General features: G+C 44.8%; 1 protein-coding gene across 3 annotated transcripts; it reads right to left on the minus strand.

The window, feature by feature from the left end:
* Positions 1–104: 104 nt before the first annotated feature.
* Positions 105–20,638, minus strand: PHC1 (polyhomeotic homolog 1). Of its 3 annotated transcripts, none has more exons than XM_042866744.1 (15): positions 20,568–20,638; positions 15,627–15,782; positions 14,401–14,511; positions 13,026–13,103; positions 12,124–12,273; positions 10,994–11,149; positions 9,377–9,875; positions 8,306–9,051; positions 6,954–7,101; positions 6,633–6,841; positions 5,939–6,053; positions 5,289–5,397; positions 4,500–4,650; positions 2,482–2,713; positions 105–2,260 (listed from the first exon to the last, which is right to left on the minus strand). In XM_042866744.1, exons 2-15 carry the CDS (start codon positions 15,738–15,740, stop codon positions 2,106–2,108), a joined length of 2,973 nt encoding a protein of 990 aa, XP_042722678.1. In that variant the 5' UTR covers positions 15,741–15,782; positions 20,568–20,638; the 3' UTR covers positions 105–2,105. The 3 variants fall into 3 exon arrangements, with proteins under 3 accessions (XP_042722678.1, XP_042722677.1, XP_042722679.1); XM_042866743.1 differs by lacking the exon at positions 20,568–20,638 and adding an exon at positions 19,905–19,921; XM_042866745.1 differs by lacking the exons at positions 10,994–11,149; positions 20,568–20,638 and adding an exon at positions 19,905–19,921.
* Between the last annotated feature and the right edge of the window lie 220 nt (positions 20,639–20,858).

Genomic DNA, 20,858 nt, shown 5'->3' on the forward strand with positions numbered 1-20,858 from the left:
GTTCCCTATATTCTTCTGTAAGAATGAAAATCAAAGTTGTTGCTTCTCAAAGGTCTGACTGACAGGAATAGTCAGGTTCAGACAGTTTAAAAAGTGGCCAGACCTTTAAAACCTGAACAATTTTTATTAAGAACACTGAATGTAACATGAAGAAGTGAAACCTTTAAATGTGACTGAAGTTAATCTAGGCTTCAAAAGCAGCAAATACTACCTGCCTACCCTGTCAAAAGCCAAAGTAAACAAGTTTTGCCATACCCAGCCTGCTAATAAAATAGTTTAAAGGCTGCCCTCCTTTGCCATTAGAGGTGCTCACCTCTGCCTTTTTTGTCCCCTCAACTTTCATTGGACTGAAGAGTGTTTTCAAGGTGCAAGAATTGGTGGCTTTCTTTGGGTCTATTTTGATTCAAGAAGGCTTAGAATCCTTCTCTCATAGGAATGAAGATATCAAGAATAAATTCCTAGACTCAACACTTCAGTTAGAACTGGAAAGTTGATACTACACTTTAGAATCTCCCCCCCTTCTTATGAGGTGTGTCAATACAGAGACTGTTATAGAGATCTCTGATGGTTTCTTGTGCCATTAAGCTTCCACCCATGCCACAACACTCCTGCAACAGTAGGTGCCTTCCACATAGAACAGTCTAATGTTTTACTCAAATATGCATGTGAAACTTCTGAAAATAAAAAAGCTGAGACAAACTGCCTAGGAAAAAGTCTTGCTTTCAGGTATTCAGCTGTAGGGGACAGTTACCTCTTCATGCTTTGTATAATTTCTTCCAGAGTTTGTTTTTTGTTTTCATTTTGCTTTTTTAAAAGTGAAGGTGCTTCTGGAAGAGAACTGCACATTTTCATCTTTGGCAAATGCTAAAAAAATTCAGAACTTGGTCTTTACAAAACCTGTGAGAGCTGAGTGGCAGGGGATTATCCTCTAAACATCACTGTACCCCTTAGGAAGAAATTGTATTAAAAAAAATTAAAAATCAGTTGTTAAGAGTGTTTTTATACATATATATGTATATATATATATATATATATATATATATATATATACACACACACACACACACTGGGGAAGAGAAGTATTTGTTTTACAACATCAATTTAAAAAAGTCTAAGGCAGGTGATACAATCCTGCCAGCTTAAACTTTGTCTTGTAAGCTCTCCTGAGGATAATGAAAACAGACAAAAATAATACAAACTGATAAAAGAACAGAAAACAAACTTAACAAAAAATGCGAACCAAAATTCCAAGGTTTTTTTTTTTTTTTTTTTTTTTTTTTTTTTAATATGAAGAGCCTTGGCACTTCTGGAGACTGCTTTGGATCTGTAAATTATACTTTATCACACTCATGACACCTAGTGGTGAAGGGTTTTCTAATGTAAGACAACCCATCCTCCCACTCAGATTTTCCCATCACCTTGTCACGATAAATCCTCTTCTGCTTCAAAGATGGGCATCTGGAGCGAATAGCTGCCAAAAAACCTAGTCTTCAATCTGCGTCTTTACTGGAGACAGTAAAGCTAAGGGAAGGTAGCTCCTAATGCCATTGGCCTTTGAGTTTGATATGTGTGCTGGAATGGCTATTAAACACAGTTCAAAAAAAATACCTAGGCTATAACAGAAACAGCCCCTTTTGTTTTAGTTCTTGTATACCCACCTCTGCCACTTGGACCTTTTTAAATACTCCACACACAGCTGCTCCCAAAACCATGCAGGGCAGGAATTTCCTGTACCTCAGGTTCCAGCATAACCAAGATCCAGCAAACCTGCTACAGCAAAAAGGGGCAAGGGCACTTCCCCTTTACAAGGCTGCTAAAACAGAAGGAAGTCTCCTTCTCTTCTTAATGTGGTATATGGGAGAGGCATATCCAAAGAAGGAAGGAAGTTTCAAAGGCCCCAGGTGGGAATTTTCTTCCCTTGTTATAGCACCATTCAAAGATCAAGACATGGGCTTGTGCATGGCAGTTTCAGGCAGTTAAATTCCTTTTCATTCTTGAATGCAGGACCACATGGGATTGTCCCATTCCTTGCCCCAACAGAATGTCTTAAAGCTGGCAGCTGCTCTGGGGTCAGAGCAAAATTGAAACTGCTAGCTTCAGAGCTGTTAGGTCTCCTTGAGGACATTGATCTTGGCACATATCTTGAGAGCAGGTCCTAGCTTCATGTTCATAGCACTCATGAGGTGTTCCTCCTTCAAAAGCAACAGGGCCTGGCCATCTATTTCCTGTGACCGAAACTCTTCGGCAATCTCCTGGCATCCTGTGAAAGCAAGGAAATAGCACTAAGAAACAGCCATGGACAGTCCCAATTCCCCATCTCACTCGCAGAGGAGTACAACTCATCCATTTGCATGACCTACTCCAGAAACATATACAGTTTGAAAGCATGACGTATCACTCTCAAAGATTTCCAAAAAGAGAGTCAACAAATTTCCCCATGCTATTGGATTGCAGAACTGCAGGAATGGACCATAGATTCACCTTGCAGTGATGCAATGAACTCATACACTTCCTCCACGCTCCAACGACTGGGATTGCTGGACAGGAATACAGGGTTGATGCCGTGTAGATCTGGGGTAGGTGGGGCCATATTAGAGTTTGCCAGGTCTCTGTCTCCATGGCCAGATCTTACTGACAGAGGTCCTGGAGATGTAGGGGACAAAGCCTCATCGTAGCTAGAATTATCAGAACCTCGACTTGAATCCTCCTGGCCCTACAAGCCCACGAAAAAGAAAGAAAACATAAGCATTTTGTTTGTTTGTTTTTTGCTGTTTTTGTTTTGCTTTAATGAAGAACAAATACATTCACATTTATTAACTGTAAAAGTCAGAAACTAAGAGCAGCAGCAGTTTTCCCAGACAGTGACAGCTGTTTCAGGCTGTTGGTCCAGGGGCAGCTGCCACAACAGCTTGATGTCACAAAAGGGAGATTCTCAATTCCCTTCCTTTTCCTCACTATCCTCCCACAGTCCATTCCTCTTCCTCATGACAGCTCTAAATAATAGAATTATAAAATGACCTGGGTTGAAAAGGACTTCAAAGATCATCCGGTTTCAAACCCCCCTGCTGTGTGCAGGGTCACTAACAACCAGACCAGGCTGCCCAGAGCCACATCCAGCCTGGCCTTGAATGCCTCCAGGAATGGGGCATTCACAACCTCCTTGGGCAACCTGTTCCAGTGTGTCACCACCCTCTGAGTGAAAAACTTCTTCCTAATATTTAACTTAAATCTCCCCTCTCTTAGTTTAAAACTATTCCCCTTTGTCCTATCACTATCCACCCTTGTAAACCATCATATCCCCTCCTGTTCATACGCTCCCTTCAAATATTGGAAGGCCAAATGAAGTCTCGCTGGAGCCTTCTTTTCTCCAAGCTAAACAATCCCACTTCCCTTAACCTTTCCTCATAGCAGAGGTGCTCCAGCCCTTTGATCATCCTCTTAGTGGACCTCATCTGGACTCGTTCCAAGAATTCCACATTTTTCTTGTGCTGGGGGCCCCAGGCCTGGATGCAGTACTGCAGATGGGGCCTCACAAGAGCTGAGTAGAAGGGAACAATCACCTCCCTCTCCCTGCTAGCCACTCCTCTTTTAATGCAGCCCAGAACACAGCTGGCCTTCCGGGCTGCAATTGCACACTGCTGGCTCATGTCCAGCTTTTCATCTACCAGGACCCCCAAGTCCTTCTCTGCAGGGCTGCTCTCAAGGAGTTCTTCCCCCAGTTTGTATAAATACCTGGGATCGCCCTGGCCCAAGTGCAGCACTTTTCACTTAGCCTAGTTGAATTTCATTAGGTTTTCATGGGCCCACTTCTCCAGCCTGTCCAGGTCCCTCTGGATGGCTTCCCTTCTCTCCAACATATCGACTGCACTGTTGAGCTTGGTGTCATCTGCAAACTTGCTGAGGATGCACTCAATGCCATCTTCTGTGTCACTGATGAAGATGTTAAAGAGCATTGGTCCCAAACCTACCCCTGAGAAACGCTGCTTGTGACTGGCCTCCACTCTGACATAGAACCATTGATCACAACCCTTTGGCTGCAACCAGCCAACCAATTCTTAATCCACTGAACAGTCCATCCTTCAAATCCATACCACTCCAATTTAGAGAGAAGGATGTGGTGAGAGACCATGTCAAAGGCTTTGCATAAGTCCAGGAAGATCATTCAATCCTTCTATAATCTGATTCAAATCATTTCTCTGAAAGAAAGCTAACCATTCAGGAAAAGCAGATCAGCCTGTCAGCTGATCACACTCACTCAGACATCTGTGACATATGTTGGAGTAAATACAGAGTAAACAGAAGTACAAATGTGAATCTAACTTTTGCAGCTGATGAGCAAGCAATGGGAGTAGCTTACAGTGCCCTGTGTAACAACTGTGTCAGAACATCCACTTGGCAGTTAATGCGCCACAACATACATTACAAGAACCCGATGCCTCTAGCAGCAGCAACTTTTACATTGGCTGCTCTGACAGAAGCAGACAGGACTATGGCCTTACCCTGTGACGCTTGCCCTGGATCTTTGTTCGAGTAATTTCAGAGCTGCTGCGCCGTGATCCCCGTCGGCGCACTCGAGCATAGTTAGCTTCCTGGAGTTCTTTCATCTTCTTTCTCTGCAGCCGAAACTGATGGCTGCAGCTGACATTGTACCTCAAATAAGTAGAAGCAGAGCAGCAATTAGGAAACAGCAATTAACTAAATTACTGCTTCTCCTTTCTCTAGATGGGGATGAAACTCATCTTTACCAACAAATTCTGTTCTTCCTTCTAAGAATTCTCCCTAGAAGAAACCAGTCCAGACTTCTGACACAAGCAATATTTGTATACCAAAGTCTTGCTCTAACATCTGAAAGGTCAATTAAGTCATTCCCTTAATGGAAAAGAAAACCCATAACAAGTACTCTGCTATTGTAATGTCTTCCCAGGTTTTTCTCCTTGTGTCTTTGTCTGGTATCAATATAGCAGACAGCTGTCAGTATGCATTAATTTAGTCAGCCAAATGTATGTTCAACTGAACAGAGGTTCTCTGGAGCCCAAGAACTTCCCCCTTCCCATCTGATTTTCTGAGCAAGTAAAAAATCCTGTTTATACTCAACACCACATATGCCTCCTAGAAGCACTCACAAGTCATAAACACGTCCAGTCCTAAAGGATCTGTGTGGTCAGTGCATCCCATGAAGGGAAAATCAGATGTACTTAAATAGTATACACTAACTGGAAAAAGGGCAAATGCCCAATTCCAGAAAATTCTGAAACTCACGAGAAAAGGAAGTGATGTCTTGCTATTACCTTTTAGCGCAGGTCATGGAACAAAACCTTTTGGAGCCACGGAACTGGGTAGCTGGGGCATACTTCCCACAGTATTCACACTTCAGCAAGTTTGCTTTCTTATCAAGCTCTAGTGAGACACAGAGATGCACACCATTTGATTATTTGAACTGAAACAAATCACATATAAAGATTCCTCATTCTGCTGCTCTTCTCAGAGCAGATTCCAAGCACTCTTTTGAAGCTACAAAGCAATTAGCTTGGGGAGAGGCAGAAGCTTCACTAATTAGAAGCCCAAGATATTGAACAGAGTTGTGCACTTCTCCTGTCAGTATCTTTTCACTTAACAAGAAATAACATATCCCTCATACCCTATAAGTCTGCACAGGAATCTCCACCACTGCACTCTCTACTGTGTCCAAATACCCTTTACAACCTTAAGTCATCACAGTTCAGATTCTGCTTACTACTAACATGTGCTAGATTGTATTAAAAACAAGTAATATTTTCTGGCACTTGAGAAAAAGAGACCCTGGGTCTGTAGCTTGAGTCTCTAAGAAGTTAGCAGGAGGGCAGGAAGAAACACAAGTCCATACTATATAAAGTAAATAATGAAGTATTATAAGAAATTTTCAGTACCGCTACCTGTGTGTTCTGGTGCTGAAACTCACCCATAGAAGCACTGTTCCCTCCTGGAGAATTGCTGGACAGGTTTTCACCCTGACCAGAAGGAGCCCCTCCCTGCAAAGGTTTCTCAGATTCTTTTAGCAGCTGAGAACAACCCACCTGGGCAGGAAGAGAAAGCATTGGGCCCATCAATAAAGGAGTCTCTGTGTCCACCATCCCCTTTCAAGGCATAAGTCCCTCACACCTTATGACTCAAAAGAATCCCTCTGCCTAGTGAAGAAGATACTGAACAAAGTTATTACTCCTTCCTGACTCACAGATGTGAGAGTTCTTTCAACATGTACTGTCTTCCTTGAATAGCCTACCCATGTGACTTATCGCCCCTCATTTGCCTAAACTTGCTGCTTGCTCAAAATGCAATGCAGTGCATCCTTCCCTCACTAAATCCCAGGCAGAAGAACCTTCTTACAATTCCTAAATAATGTATTGCTTTGGGAACTACTGGAGAAGACAGTTCCCATCACTCTTATATTACTCTCTCCAACCTGTTCTCTAGTAACAATTCTTGACACCTAGCTTCATGCATGAAAACAGCTTCCTTTGCCTTCCTCAATTCCGTGTTTTAAGCTAAAAAAGCTGATTTGGAACATGGGGAAATATAGTCTGTTCATCTGTTGAAAGATGAATGCTTGCCACCCTTCCAAGAGATATATTTCCCTTGCAGCAGTAAATTCTTACCGGAAAGGGCTCTGCTCCTTCCTGGATGACAAAGCCCTCTATTATGTGCGTGAGGATCTGGGGCTTAACAATGGCTTGTGGAGGTTTGGAGTCTCCTGTCTGACGTGACACCATTGCCAGGTTTGCAGTGGGAACAGAAGTCGAGGTGACTGATGTTCCTTCACTTGATGTGGCATTTGGGGTTGCAGTAGCAGCAGAATCAGATTTATCTGGAATGTTAACAGCCCAAGTGTCAGTGTTACTATTGCTCAATCTACTTTACATGGAGCGTGAGATCAGATTATTAGCACACATAAGATGCAGCTCTACTTTGTACCTCACCTCCATGGCCATTATTTTCCTCCACATTTTTGGGGCTATCTGTCACAGGAGAGGACCTGGCAGGCATTAGTGCAGTGACACTGGCTGATACCTCCTTCTCCTCCTCTGACTCTGCCTTGCGCTTTATTGCTAAGCTCTGAGACTTGCCCTGCATGAACAAAGTAGAACACGTAAGCAAAGAGAAAAATCACAATGCAGAAAACAACACAGATTGAAGGCAATGCAGAGATAGACCCTGGTCCATCGTACTTATCTCCAGTCTGGTTCCAACCCTGGAAATGCCTCCAGCTTCCTCAGAGTACATATCTTTATTTAGGAGTGTTTGTCTAGAACTGAGCCAAACTTTCAAATGACTGTCAGCCAAAGTCAAACTTCAAAAGACTCACTGTCAGACTACTGCGATTAAGATCTAGAATCCTAGTTGATATATTGAGATATTCATATAATACCAAGACACTGTGAGAACATTGAGGTATTATTCCAGTAAGAAAGAAATGGAATGGCAGTCACTCAGAAGTTTCCAAATAAGCTTCTGACTACATCAGATCCTATCTAATGAAAATCTGTCAGATCAGTTGAGGAAAGATGTTGGATGACAGCAGAATCGTCCCCCCAGTTCTAAAAATCAGACAAATCCAGTGGTAACTTCCTGAAGAAGCAGTCAGAGTTTAGAAACAAACTGGCACATTCTGTCCCTGACTATACAAGTGAAGCCCCACTAAAAAGTACAGTCACAGCAACCAGCTGAGGGTATCTGAGCTGGGAAAGTGTTGGTGTACCAAGGAGTTAGTCAGGTAGATCCTAGTTGGACAATTCAGAGCAGCATGAGAGAGGCCTGTGGAACAGGAGCCATCTTTGTTTACCTCTGCATAGCCTGTTGCTAGAGAATCCTCTGAGGCCTAGAGCCAGCTCTACCTGCGTGGCTGAGACCACACATCAAGGTTTCTCTGACCTGGAGATATCCACACCTAGTAGGGAGAGGGAAGTTCAGTCTTCATGGCCCACACAGCCGCCTTCTCTCTCCTGAGAGAAACAATGAAGAGGCCAATTGTTGTTAAATAGGATATTTCGTATGTAATGTGGACACCTACCCTGTTTCAGTGAGGGTCCGAGTCTCCCCTATTTGTTTCATGCAAGTCTTTGAATGAATGATCATGTGAAAGAGAAATGCTTGTGCTCAGTAACCCCAAGAGCTGGGCTGGAATTTGTGTTCTTGAAAGGTAAAGTCTCCATACATATTCCCTAATTCAAACTTCTTATTCCTCCCATCCCACTCACCCACAGCTAGAATACAATTAGCGTCCTTGGACTGAACAAAGAGAATCCATACGGCATTCTCTCTCTTGACTTACTGGCAACTGGAGAGACTGCATGTAGAATGCTGTTGGCATCTGAGCCACAACTGGAGAGGAGGTAGGATTCTTCACCATGTGGGTTGTACCTTGAACTTGTGCCAAATTCACCCCTGTAGTGAGAGGAGGAGCTTCCTGCGAGGATACTGGAGCTGAAGAAGGTGGGGAAGGAGCATGGGCTTGGGAAACAGATTGGACCACAGCTGGCATTCCCCGGGAAGTTGGTACTGCTGCAGCAATCTGAGCTATACCCAGTGCTTGGGCTTGGCCTGAGCCCTGCTGCCGAGTACCCACCACCTGCACAGGGATGTGTGGTGGAGGCTGCTGTGCTGCTGACATTTTGGCAGGCCCAAGCTGAGGTGGTTTGATGGTGACCATAGACTTTGATTGAATTGGAACAGGTGACTTGGTGGCTGGCTGGCTAGGACTGTCATGCTGGAGCTGAACAGACTGTGGCTGGGACTGTAACATAGGTTGCACCACAAGGGTCTGAGTCTGCTGCTGGTTTTGAGGTGGAGCCTGCTGCTGTGGAGGTTGAGCTTGCTGCTGCTGGGTCAGAGATGATGACTGTTGCTGTTGCTGGGCCAGCTGGAGGTGGGTGGCTGTGTGGAGGAGCTGGGACTGGCGGTGCTGGAACTGCTGCTGGTGATGAATGGCAATCTGCTGCTGGATTACCACCTGTTTCTGCAGGTGGATCTGCTGCTGCTGCTGGATCAGTGAGTGTGGCTGAATCTGTGTATATGTAGCTATATACAAACACAGAGCCAAACAAGAAGAGAGAATAAAGGTTACCAATAGCACAGCTGAGAACAAGAAAAAGCAAGTAGCCACTGTACTGGTCTGATTCAGTAAAATGACTCCAAAATGACAGCTTATTGGTCGAAGACCGTGAGGACTGAATGGGCTGAGATCAACTTCTGTCATTAATAGAGCAGGATAATCCCAGGAGAACAGCCCGTGGGAGCACTGAAGCTGGAGGGCATGATGGAGAACCTTTCACTGCTGGACTTTCAAATGGCATTCTCACAAAAGCCCAGGTAATTCAAAGAGAAGGAAGAGAGCACCACTTACCTGAGCTAATCAATGTCTGGCTGGGTGCTGGTGTAGCTGTCCTGGTAAGGTTCATGCCCACAGTCTGCTGTCCACCACTGTCCGTTTCACCCTTCTTTGTGGCTGCGTTCTCTGACTCTGTTTGGCTTCCCTGGCTGACAGTCACTGCCTGGGCAGCTGCTACTGGTAATGGCTGAACCACTCCTGTTCCTTTCCGTTGGCAGCTGCCAGCAGAACCTGCAGAGGCTGTCTGGCTCAATGCTGTAGAATTCTGGCTCCCACTACTTGCAACCACACCCCCGGAGACACCATTACTGCCTGCTGCCCCTTGGCTCAAGTTGAGAGACTGGCCCATGCTGCCAGAAGAGGCTGGAGCCACTGCCACAGTCTGGCCTGTACTTGTGGCCTGTGGTAGGCCTGAAGCCTGGGAGTTTCCTGGCAGAGCCGCCTTCTGAGCAGAGCCTTGGAGCTGGGCATTAGTGGCTGAGGTCTGTTGGCTCCTCACAGCCAAGTTTTGAACCTAGAAACACATACAAAATACAGTCTGTTTGTTTTATGCATGTAACTTCCTAAAAGTCTAAGAACAGTAGAGAACAAGAGAATGCATAAGCAATAAACTCTACTGGGATGCAGGCTGATTTGATGCTTTAAGTCTCACAGGCAGAGCTGGCCTACACTGCAGGATAAAGCTCAGCTGCAACTATTCCCAGAAAATATATAAACGTGAACTCCCTTTTGCTCCATCTCTGATGGAAGTTAAAGATCTCTGGCACTTTCTGAACACCGCGTAAGAACACCACCGTTCTCTCTGAGGCATGCAATAGCCTTCAGACCTGCCTCGCCCTTGCATTGCTAGGATCCACTTTCACATGGTTGTTAAAAGCGCTGATACTCCTTTAAAGACTAGTAATTCCTTTTCAACTTCTGTGCCGTTTGCCTCTTTTCCTATGCAGGGCTTTCCACTTATGATGCCTGCAGCTATTCTGCAGCCTTTCTCTATTTCCTCTGTATTTTGGCATTGCCATCTTCTGTATTTACTCCCCCTCCACATGCAGTGTTATCTTCACATCTGATCGGGACTAACATGGCCAGAAAAAGTGGTTCAGACAAGATAAATATGAAGTTACTGGAAATCCCAAGCATGACTGGGTTAGGACCAGGAAAATGGGAAGCCACAGCAATCTGTAGAAACATTTGCAGGTGAATGCAGGAGATAAGAACTTGTGGCCTGTTCAGTCTTAGGCATTTTTACAACAAACCAACTGGGCAAAGGAATACTACTGCTGGCAAAGACTCTTTCTTGCAAAGTGAATGTCCAACTGAAAAAAAAATGGACATAGATCTTAGCAATTTTTTTTTCACACAAGGATAATCGAGCAACTGTGAAGATGTGATTCAGGTTATGTCTCATCTCAGAAATTTTAAGCTGGAATGAATCCTGTTTCTGGAGGCAAAAAGCAAACATTGAGAAATGATGACAAGAGAACATGCCTTATCTGCACTAGTTACAGGGACACAGAACGGGGATAAAACAGAGCCAACCTTCTTTATAAGCATTGGTGGCTGGAGCAAAGGACCAGAGAGCAGGTGGCAGAGTGCAGGGGAAGAGAAGGACTCCAGGAAGGAGGTGTCACTGACCTGGTCTGTGTCTGCATGGACCCCAGGAGACTGGGTAGGTGGTACCTCCTGCTGGACAGCAGCCACGGCCCCATTAGGCATCAGGATGAGTTGGGAAGCAAGAGGGACATTGCGGCCCAAGGTCCGGTTTACCTGCAACAGGTTTCCCAGCTGCGGCTGTTGGGGGAAGGGTCAGGTGATGTGAAATGAAAGGAACGGAGGAGAATACAGAAAGACAGTGAACCACAAGCAGATTAGAGAGCAACAAAGGGCTGTAATGTTGCGCTTGGAAAAAATCCCAGCATTCCCTGCAATGTAACAGTAAATATAACCCTCAAGAATAGGAAAGTGGAAGCAATTTTCTTATGGAGACAAATAACCTGCTATTAAAAAAAGGGGCCTGAGTCAACTCCCACAGGCCATCCAGGACTAGCTAGAAGACTTGCATGTAATTTAATTCCGAGGCGTATATCTGGGACTGGTTGACCAGCAGAGATAAAAGACATATCCAAGACTAGGGTTACTTGAAAAAGAGATTACAATCTTTATCTAATGCCAACAAAAAGAAAAAACATATTTTCCAAGTAAGTAATCAAACCTGAGATTGATAATAGTGAAGTCTAATGTTTTTTATATAGCAGCACTTCAAACTGATTAAAAAGATTATTTGTTCATATTGATTTGTTTCTAGACGTGCTTGAATCTTGGCTTGTGTCCCTGTGTGGAGTAGCTGAAGGGAGTAATTTACTATCTATCTGTTCCAACAATGAACAAGTAGTTTTATTTTTGTGAGCCATAGTCAAGTCTAGCAAACATATTTCACACTTGTACTCCAGTGAGAAGTGCCATGGGATCTTTAACATCTATGCAGAGCAGAGACAAATATGGTTCTTAAGTATCTCAGTACACAATACAAAATTCATCTTAAGCTGAGCCCAGAGTCAAACTGTGACAAGACCTTTCCCATCTGAATTCAGAACACAACACTCTTAAATTCTGAGTTAGTTAAATCTGGAATTAGCCCAGAAGTGTTGGTAGCTCCAAAAACTGAAACAAGAGTGTCTAGGAAGACACAGTTTATACACAGGACATGTTGTGTGTACATACATGTTGTGTGTACACAGACACAGTTGTGTGTACATATCTCTTACCCGGAGATACATCTGTGCCTGCGACTGGTTGAGAGGTGGTGAAGTGGTGTTCCCAAGGAGCACAGACTGCGTCAGAGTTGTGGCAGTGGGAGAACTCACGCTCTGTGAACGACTGATCAGCTGAGCAGCTGATGTGGTGGCTAGGTTGATCTTAAAACAGAGAAAAGTCCCAAATCATACAGGAAGAGATGGGGACAAAAGAAATAAGAACAAATCCACTTACTGGGGCGTAGAAGCAATATTTCACAGATTCTCCCTGTATCATGCAGGGGACCAAGAAGAAAGAAATTCTTGCCTTAATGGGTTATGCAATCTAAATTAGCCAACCCTGAATGCTAAACTCATTTGTAAGCTAAGCCCAGGTATCTCTGATAGTTTGTAACTTCAATAAGAGATCTAAAAATACATTTTCTCCAGCCTCTCAAGTAAAGGAAAAATAAAATCAAACCAGCAAAAACAAAGTAATCTACCTTACCAACTCACCTATTCCCTGAACAAATTGCAGCTTCCCAATATGCACTACAAAATCATACTTCCACTCATTCAATGAGCTCTGCCAAAGAATAGTCCCTTTCAAACTGCTCAAAACTCCTCCTTCTAAGAAGTCCTGATACTCTTCTAAACCATGACAACATATCCCCAAAGCCTCAGGAAAAAGAGATCAGTGACTACCTTTCCAGCTAAGAGGCCTCTCCCACTCAGAAACCTTCTCTGGGCTCCTCAACCCCCACCAATTATGACAGCACCCCAAGTCCTCAAAGTTGTCTGTATCTTGTGGACTCCCAGCATTCTTAGAAGCTGTGTTTCCCTGGCTGACTGCCTTCCTAAAAGACAAAGAGGAGAAAGAACAAGGGCAGAGGAGAGTAGGGGGCAGAGAAAGGCTTTGATATGTGATAACTTACAGAGGCTTGGGTGGTGGTAGTCTGTTGTGGGGTGCTGGTGTTTGGTGAGCTGGCCTGTCTACTAGCTGCAATAGTAGCCTGTAAGAAAGATTGACAGAGAAAAGAGTACTTGAAAGAAAGGTCCCAATATTTGGTTTCGTATAAACACGGAGTCTCATCATCAGCATCTTCTCCCATTTTCAAGAACTGGAGCACAGTCGAACTACTACAAACCCCTCAACAAATCAAGTGCAACTCAGCAAGGCACCTCCTTTTCACCAAACCATTTCAGTCCTGTACAACACATGCAATGGAAATAAACACTGAAAGTGCATGACCTTCATTCCTCCACAATTAAGTACATATCCTGTTGTTGCCTCAGTTTGTCATGCTACATGCTGCAACTTTGATGATGCTCCAGTCCACTGTTAACACCCAGTTAGTCCCTGCCAATATTAGCAATTTGCTGGGCTAGTCATGCAAGTTATTAACAATACAATGGTAGCACTGCAAGTAACAAATTTCAAATTGAGGCACGTATGGTTAGTGGAGGAAGGTAAATAGTGTTCAATGCTTTTTTCCTTTCCTATGTGATCCCACAGCAAGTATACTATATGTGTCTAGTCGGTTTTACAGAAAAGTTTAGTATGATACTCGCGATACTCTATTCACTCCATGCTATAGAACTACAGGTAGGGATTTGAAAACAATTAGATCTTGGACTAACAGCCAAGAAGCAAAGCTACTGAGAGGGACAGACCTGTACTGTCACATCACATTTAATTCATCTTCAACTGACAAAGTCTGACAGGTGAGCAAAGTTGCTAAATAAAAATACCTGCTCAACAATTAAGCATCATACATCATCTCAATAAGCAAAATTCAATTAAGGATTGAAAGAAATTCAACCCTTAATTGAAGGGAATTCAATCCAAAATCAATTAAGGATTGAAGGGAAACACCCTTACTGATAGATAAGATCTACCCCTTTCTAGGAACTTTCTTTCTAGTAACTAGTAAAGAAAACAGAGTAGTTTCAAAATAAAAATTCAGAGGACCTCACATTAAATTTCACATACAGAAAACTACAGTTACTGTTAGAGAAATAGCCATCCACAGTTCACTTTAAGATTGTTTTAAAACATTCCCTGGTGATTTAACCACCTATCTTTTATTTCAAGGAGGTGGAATGGCAAGTCACATGCCTCCAAAGTGCAAGTTCCCATTTGGTGAGGTGAATTTTTTTGCTGAAAAGCAAACGAGTCTTTTCATCAACCCTCACAGTTTACTAGCTGTTTGTATTAACCCCAAACAACGTGTTCAGGGAATCGCAGATAAGGACCTCAGTGTACAAGCAGAGAATCTCCACATCTTCCTCAGATCCAGTGCAACTCACCTGCTGGACAGCAGCCAAGCTGTGAAGCTGGGCACTGTTAAGCTGTTGCTGGAGCATAAACTGATGAAAGTACTGGGCTGCATTGGGCTGTCTCTGGAGTGCCTGAAGAGCCTGAAGAAAGAGTAAAACCCAATTGTGAAAAATAGCATGTCCTTGAAACATGATTAGAGAGATAAATGAAGAAATAAGTAACAGCCTTGAGACAATCTCTAGTCCCCGTGAAAAAAGCAAGGCCACCACATTAGAACACCAAAATAAGTATTAAAGCTACAAAATTGATAAAGATTGAATCACAGGTATATTCTAAGATAGCAAAAAGCACATTCGCAAAATTTTAATAAGCTCCAGGAATCTGGCAGTGTTCATGGTTCAGCAGGCAGACAAGTGCTCCAGTACAGCATGAATATATAGGATAAAGCACACATGTCCAACCCATGGGCTCCATGCAGCCCAGCAGAGTCTGCAACGCAGTCCACCCTGTGCTACAAAAACGGTGTCCCCACAGAGCGGTCCCAGACACGCACTCAACATTTAGCAATGGCTAAACACTATTAACACTGTGTCAACTGAAGCTGAGACGTGGGGAGGGCAGTGCTGTGCAGTGCACAGTGCTGACTCATGTGATGGCAAATAACTGTATGTTGCTGTCTGACGTGGAAGTGTGTATGAAGAAATGGTGTGGAACTGAATTCAATTTGGAAAAAATTGCACCCACTGACATTCACCAATGCTTGCTGAACAATTATGGACACCAAACAGTGTATGTTAGCACAGAGAGGTGGCAGGTGGTGTGTTTCAGCAGCAGTGACAGTGGGTCCCTTCAGCTGAAGAATATATACATGTTTTTTTTTATGAGTTCAGCAACTTATGCACATGTGGCCCAAGACAAATCCTATTCACTCAGTGGGTCCGAGACAAGCCAAAAGGTTGGACACTCATAGGGTAAAGTCTGTATAGAGAAAATAGTGTGACAAGCTGAGCAACTTGCTCTAGAATAATGGAGCTAAAATGAGTCTATTGGATCACAGTAGATTAAATCTAAGAGGCTGGTGGAGTAACTTATAAAAGAATGAAGTAAAAGTCAGGCCTAGCACAAAAAATCCTAAATCCAGAAACAAGACACCCCTTCAAGGTCCCACCCTGACACGACGACTCAGGTACATACAAAAGGGCTCACCACCCTTTCACTGATACACATTTATTCCCAGCACATAGTAGCACCTCACCTGAACAGCCTGCCGCTCATACAGAGACATCTGTGATATCTGAGGACGGGTGCTTCCCCCAGAGCTGGAGCTCCCACTGGTGGAGCCGGAGTTCTGCTCACTCTCAGTCTCCATGGTGACAGAATCCCAAGAGCTTGGCTGAGATTGACTCCGGCTCTAAATTGAGAGAATTGGGAACTATGTCAGGTTATAGAAGGAGCCAACCTGTAGTGCATTGTGTTACACAGTCATTTTACTTGAATATCCCAGTACCAGGCTTCTTCCACAACTTTGATACATCACAAAGGTAAAGGGATGCCAGAGGCTGAAATAATCCAGAAATTATGCTCACAGTTTCTATCTTTCATTACCAGTATGAAACGTAATACACACATTCTCATATTTTTATTGACATGCTGCAATTGGAAGCTACAGCATGCTGAATTCTTAAACAGGTAGCAGAGTGAAGTAGCAGCTGCAGGTCATTCAGAAACTATTTGGTTACAGACCTGCTTACTTCTACCTCAAGCCCAGGGAACTGAGGAAAATCAACAGTGTTTCTAGTCTGCCACTGCAGTTTTGCAACTTCTTATCATCTCTTCCTCTAGTCTCACAAGAGGTTCGATTATCCTACAACTCTGCTGCCCCGCAGATAATTTCTTCTCCCAGTTTAGCCCCCTCAATTGTTTCCTTCTTTTCTGAACACATGCATTTCCAGCTACTCATTGTTCCTTACAGATCATAACTCAAATATTCATTTGGAAGCTGGTATCTAGAGTGGTGAGTTGCTGTAGGTATGGATGGAGTCACAAGCAGAGTAGATGAAGGGATCACTAGCCATGCTTATGAGATGAAAATTGCTGAAGGAGTCATGCAGAGACAGAGATTTTCCAGCAGCAGAAAGAGGAGTTGCAGTGGCCTGCAGGATTGAGAAAAGCCTGAAGATGGCATTCATCAGCCAAGAGGAAGAGAAGTGACTGAAAAAAAAGTACTTAGCAGAAAAGTAATACATGGAAATGATCGCGGGGTTTTCTTGTATCAAGAAGCATACACTATACAGGAAGATGGGAGGCATGGGGGGCCACTGAAGTCAGAAAAAGGAAGACAAAAGTGATAAACTGGGAACAGAATTCTGGAAAAAAAAAAAATCTTTTAGAAGGATATCATTTGTATAAGATTAAAAAAAAAAGATAGTAATACAGAGACTATCAGAGACTAACTAAACCACCAGCTGGCTCCCCAACAGCTTACCTCTGAGACCTCTTAAATAAGACCCCTAGGCTTCCAGGATCCCACAGCACCAGCACAGCCCCTGTATCTACACCTCTTTAATACCAAACATTTCAAGCTTTTTAGCATTCATCAAACTCAACTTTTTCCAGGTCAGTAAGGAAAGCATAAAAGGAGGTGAAACAATATTCTCCATCCGTTCTTAAATTCCAGAACGGTGTTAGGAGCACCGTTAGGAGCAGATACCTTTAAAGAAAAACAATAGCACTGACAGTACTGAGAATGACTGACAAAATTAGGGGAACTGCTGCTCCAGACCAGCTCCTTGAAATCTGTAAAATTCTCTAATTGACCAGCATGTTGATGTTGCTTCAATCCTGGCACCCTGTGCATCTTCACCTCTGCCCTCAAGTACTGCCTAGGTGTCTCCCTGCTAATCCAACACTAGCCTCCTGTATCTGCTTCAGCAGTGACCACAGCAACCAACTCGACCATGCAGCCACCCTCTTCTCAACTGAAACACTCTCCTAGCTGGCCACTACTGTCCTCATCCACAACTCTGCAACAGACAGAAAGAGTTGGTCAATAAGCCTACCTAAAAGATAAAAGCTCCGGAGGAGACAACTGAAAAGTGAGAAATTGAGGAGAAAGAATACAGACATTTTCAAAGGACTGTGGGACAAAGAAGTAGTACATAGGACAAATGTGACAATCAAAGTGAAACCGTACACATTATAGCGCAAGTAAAAGCATCACAGAATGGCTTGGCTTGGAAGGGACCTTATCTTTTAGATCATTTAGTTCCAATCTCCCCCCCCCCCCCCCCCCCTTCTGCTGTGATCTTGGTTGCTAACCAGTAGATCAAGCTGTGAGTGGCTCACAGCTGCCCACAGCAGGAGCCTTGGAACTAGGTGATCTCTGAAGTCTCCTCCAAACTAAGCCATTCTATTGATAGATAAGGTTGCCCACTGCCCCATCCAACCTGGCTCTGAAGCTTCAGAGATGGGACACCCACAACTTCTCTGAGCAATCTGTTGCAGTGCCTCACCACCCACTGAAAAAAAAAAAAAAAAAGAAAAAAAAAGAATTTCTCCTAACATCTAATCAAAGTCTCCTTTTAGTTTAAAGTTATTCTCCCTTGTCCTATCACCATCTGAGTGTACAAAAAGTTGCCCCCCTTCCTGCTTATAAGCTTTTCTCAAGTAATGGAAGGCCACAATGAGGTCTCCCCAGAGCCTTCTCTTCTCAAGGCTGAACAAGCCCAACGCCTTCAAGCCTTTCTTCATGAGACAGGTGCACAAGTCTGCGTGTCACCTTTGTGGCCCTCCCCCGGACATACCCCAACTGCTCTGCAGCTTTCTTGTGCTGAAGGCCCCAGGCCTGGATGTGTTACTGCAGGTGGGGCCTCACATGGGCAGAGCAAACTGACACAATCACCCTCCTTGTCCTGTTGGCCACCCTCTTTCAGTGCACACCAGGATACAGTTGGCCTTCCAGGCTGCAAGCACACACTTCTGGCTCATGTCCAACTTTTCATTCATCAGGACCACCAAGTCCTTCTCCATAGGAGACACTGTTCTCTTGCCCACTCTCAATCTGCCCTCACAGGTTCCTCCCAGCATTTACTTCACTTCTGATGCCCACTAGATCTTCCCATCAGTTGACACAACTTGTTAACTTTGGGGGGAAAAAAAAAAAAAAAAAAAAAAAAAAAAAACACTTCAAATGTAAGCTTTGGCTAGATCAGTGAGTTGAAGTAGCTCAGTTGTGACCCTACAGCTGTCAATCATGTGTGGAAGAGAAAGTAACTAAATAAGACGTTGGTTCAGCCTAGCTGTAGCACATGGCCTTACTCTCAAAAGCTGCACTAGAAAGAGAAACCTAGCTTCAAACCTGGTGCTCCATTCCATCAGCTCATGCTTCCTCATATACAGCATCATCAATCTGCAAGATTTCACACATTTTTGAGATTCACACTGATCTAGATCTGCAGATAATCAAGACCTGGCAGAAGGAGAATCCTCCTGACACACTAGAACCTCTGGAAAGAAGGTACTCAAAAAACTCTGTAGGAAAAAGGCCTTTGGAGGCATAGCTAGAGAAGCATGCTCTCCCTTTGCAGAAGGGAGGTAAGAATTTAATGAACAGGACTGGCCAACAAACACAAACCTTTCCAAACACAAAAATGAAGAGCTAAGTTCCACTTCGAGCAGGCAAGTACATCTAGGGAGGCAGCTCCACGTTACCATAATCCAATTCAGACACAGGCTATTTCCACACAAAATAGCCCAGACTTCACCCTCTCCCCTCTCCACACACATCTTCCAGACACGTTCCTCTTTATTTTATGTCAGTCTAGTGATCACTGAGCTATTAGATGACTCAACTATCTGCTCCATGAGATTAATAATCTACCAAAAATTATTAAATGATACTCCAAACAGTCATGCAAACCATTATACAAGCATAACTGATAGATCCCAAGAAAATTAAAAAAAAGAAAAAAAAAGAAAAAAAAAAAGAAGGCAGTAAAAATGTGGCCTCAGTGGAAATTAACCTTGAAACAACAACTAGATAGCTAAATTATATCATACTTAGCACAGAACTGCACCCTGAAAGGCAGGAAAGGAAGAATACAAAGACCTATTAACACCATGACAAGAACGACAACACAGCAGAGAGGAAGGTGAAAGAAAGGCACAGAACTAGTTTATAGAACAAGGCAAGCAAACATGAGAACACGAGCCAGCCTAGAGTCTAACCTGCAATGCTGATAACAGCACACAAGACAAACAGAGGTGGCCTGTCTACAGCCCTCTGGCCCTTCTCAAGTGCAGCAGATTAGAGCAAGCATCTACTCTAGCTACTGAACACATCAGGTTTAGAAAAATTTTACTTGCTTTCCCCATCCTGGCACACAGGTGTTACCTGCAGAACATCTCCTAATCTTACAATTGGTTTTGTAATCTCATCCTTGGGAGACTAAGTTAACCAACAAGATTTCTGCAGATTTGACCAGAAGATAAGGACAGAACAGCCAACCACCCAGACATTCCTCCTCACAGTTACCATCGCTTTCTTGCAGCACATTCTGTGAACTATTCAGGCAGAGAGAGGAAACCGTAGGGACCCGTAACTTGGTTTCCAGATGTTTCGGCAGCAGCGGGTGCAACAGTAAAGCACTGTGAGCACCTCGCCCCGCAGCCCACCCGCCCAGTTCCCCACCAAGGCTGAGGGGGGCACGAGCGCAGCCATAGTCCCCGCATGGCTCGCAGCCCAGGGAACGAAGTTCGGCGAGTGCGAGTTGCATCCAACAGAGGGTGGGCTGAGCGCCCAATACAGAGCGGCCGTACGCTGCCTGCAGACACTTCATCGCAACACATAGATGCAATACGACATAGACTCGCCGGCAGGGAAGAGGGGAGAAATGGAAAGAAAGCGAGGGAGGGAAGGATGGGGGAACCCGCCGCAGGATGCTGGCGGAGGAGGACAGGGGACGAGGCGCGACTGCGACCCCATCCCTGCGAAGCTGGAGGCGCGAAGCTCGGCGAGGCCGGCAGCTGCCGGGCATGCGGGAGCGCCGCTGCGAGACGAAGTTACTGCCGACCACCGCTCCAGTTGCTCGGCGTAGGACAGACAATGGCCGCTCCGCAGGCGCTGTCAACTTGCGGCGCACCCTCGCCGGCCCCGAGGAATAAGCCGCGGCCGCCCGGGCCCCGGGCCCAGCCTCACCTGCAGTCGCCGCTCCCGCGCCGGCGTTAGCCCCGCGCCACCCTGTGAGGGCCCGGCGCCACCGAAGTCCCACGCCGCCGCCGCCGCCTGACACGCCCCCGTGCGCGGGCAGCCAGGCCGGGCCGGGCCGGGCCGGGCGGGGCGGGGCACGAGTGCCGTTGTTCAGGGAGGGCGGCACGGGGGCGTTACCTCGAGGCGGTTCCAGGCAGCCGCGGCCCAGCCCGTCCCGGCGGTGGAGCCTCGGCGCACTGCGCGGCCGTTGTGGGTTGGCGGAGCAGAACGGTGGGGCGG

The sequence above is a fragment of the Lagopus leucura genome, unplaced genomic scaffold, assembly GCF_019238085.1.
Source record: "Lagopus leucura isolate 7727_CA_CO unplaced genomic scaffold, USGS_WTPT01 Super-Scaffold_100001, whole genome shotgun sequence".
In the NCBI taxonomy this organism is placed as follows: Eukaryota; Metazoa; Chordata; class Aves; order Galliformes; family Phasianidae; genus Lagopus; species Lagopus leucura.

Excerpts from the sequence above, each read along its gene's own strand:
- PHC1 (XM_042866743.1), bottom strand. Across the intron at positions 6,054-6,632 it reads AAGGAGCAGAGCCCTTTCCG|GTGGGTTGTTCTCAGCTGCT; the intron begins GTAAGAATTTAC and ends CTTCCTGCCCAG. Across the intron at positions 4,651-5,288 it reads TCCATGACCTGCGCTAAAAG|GTACAATGTCAGCTGCAGCC; the intron begins GTAATAGCAAGA and ends TACTTATTTGAG.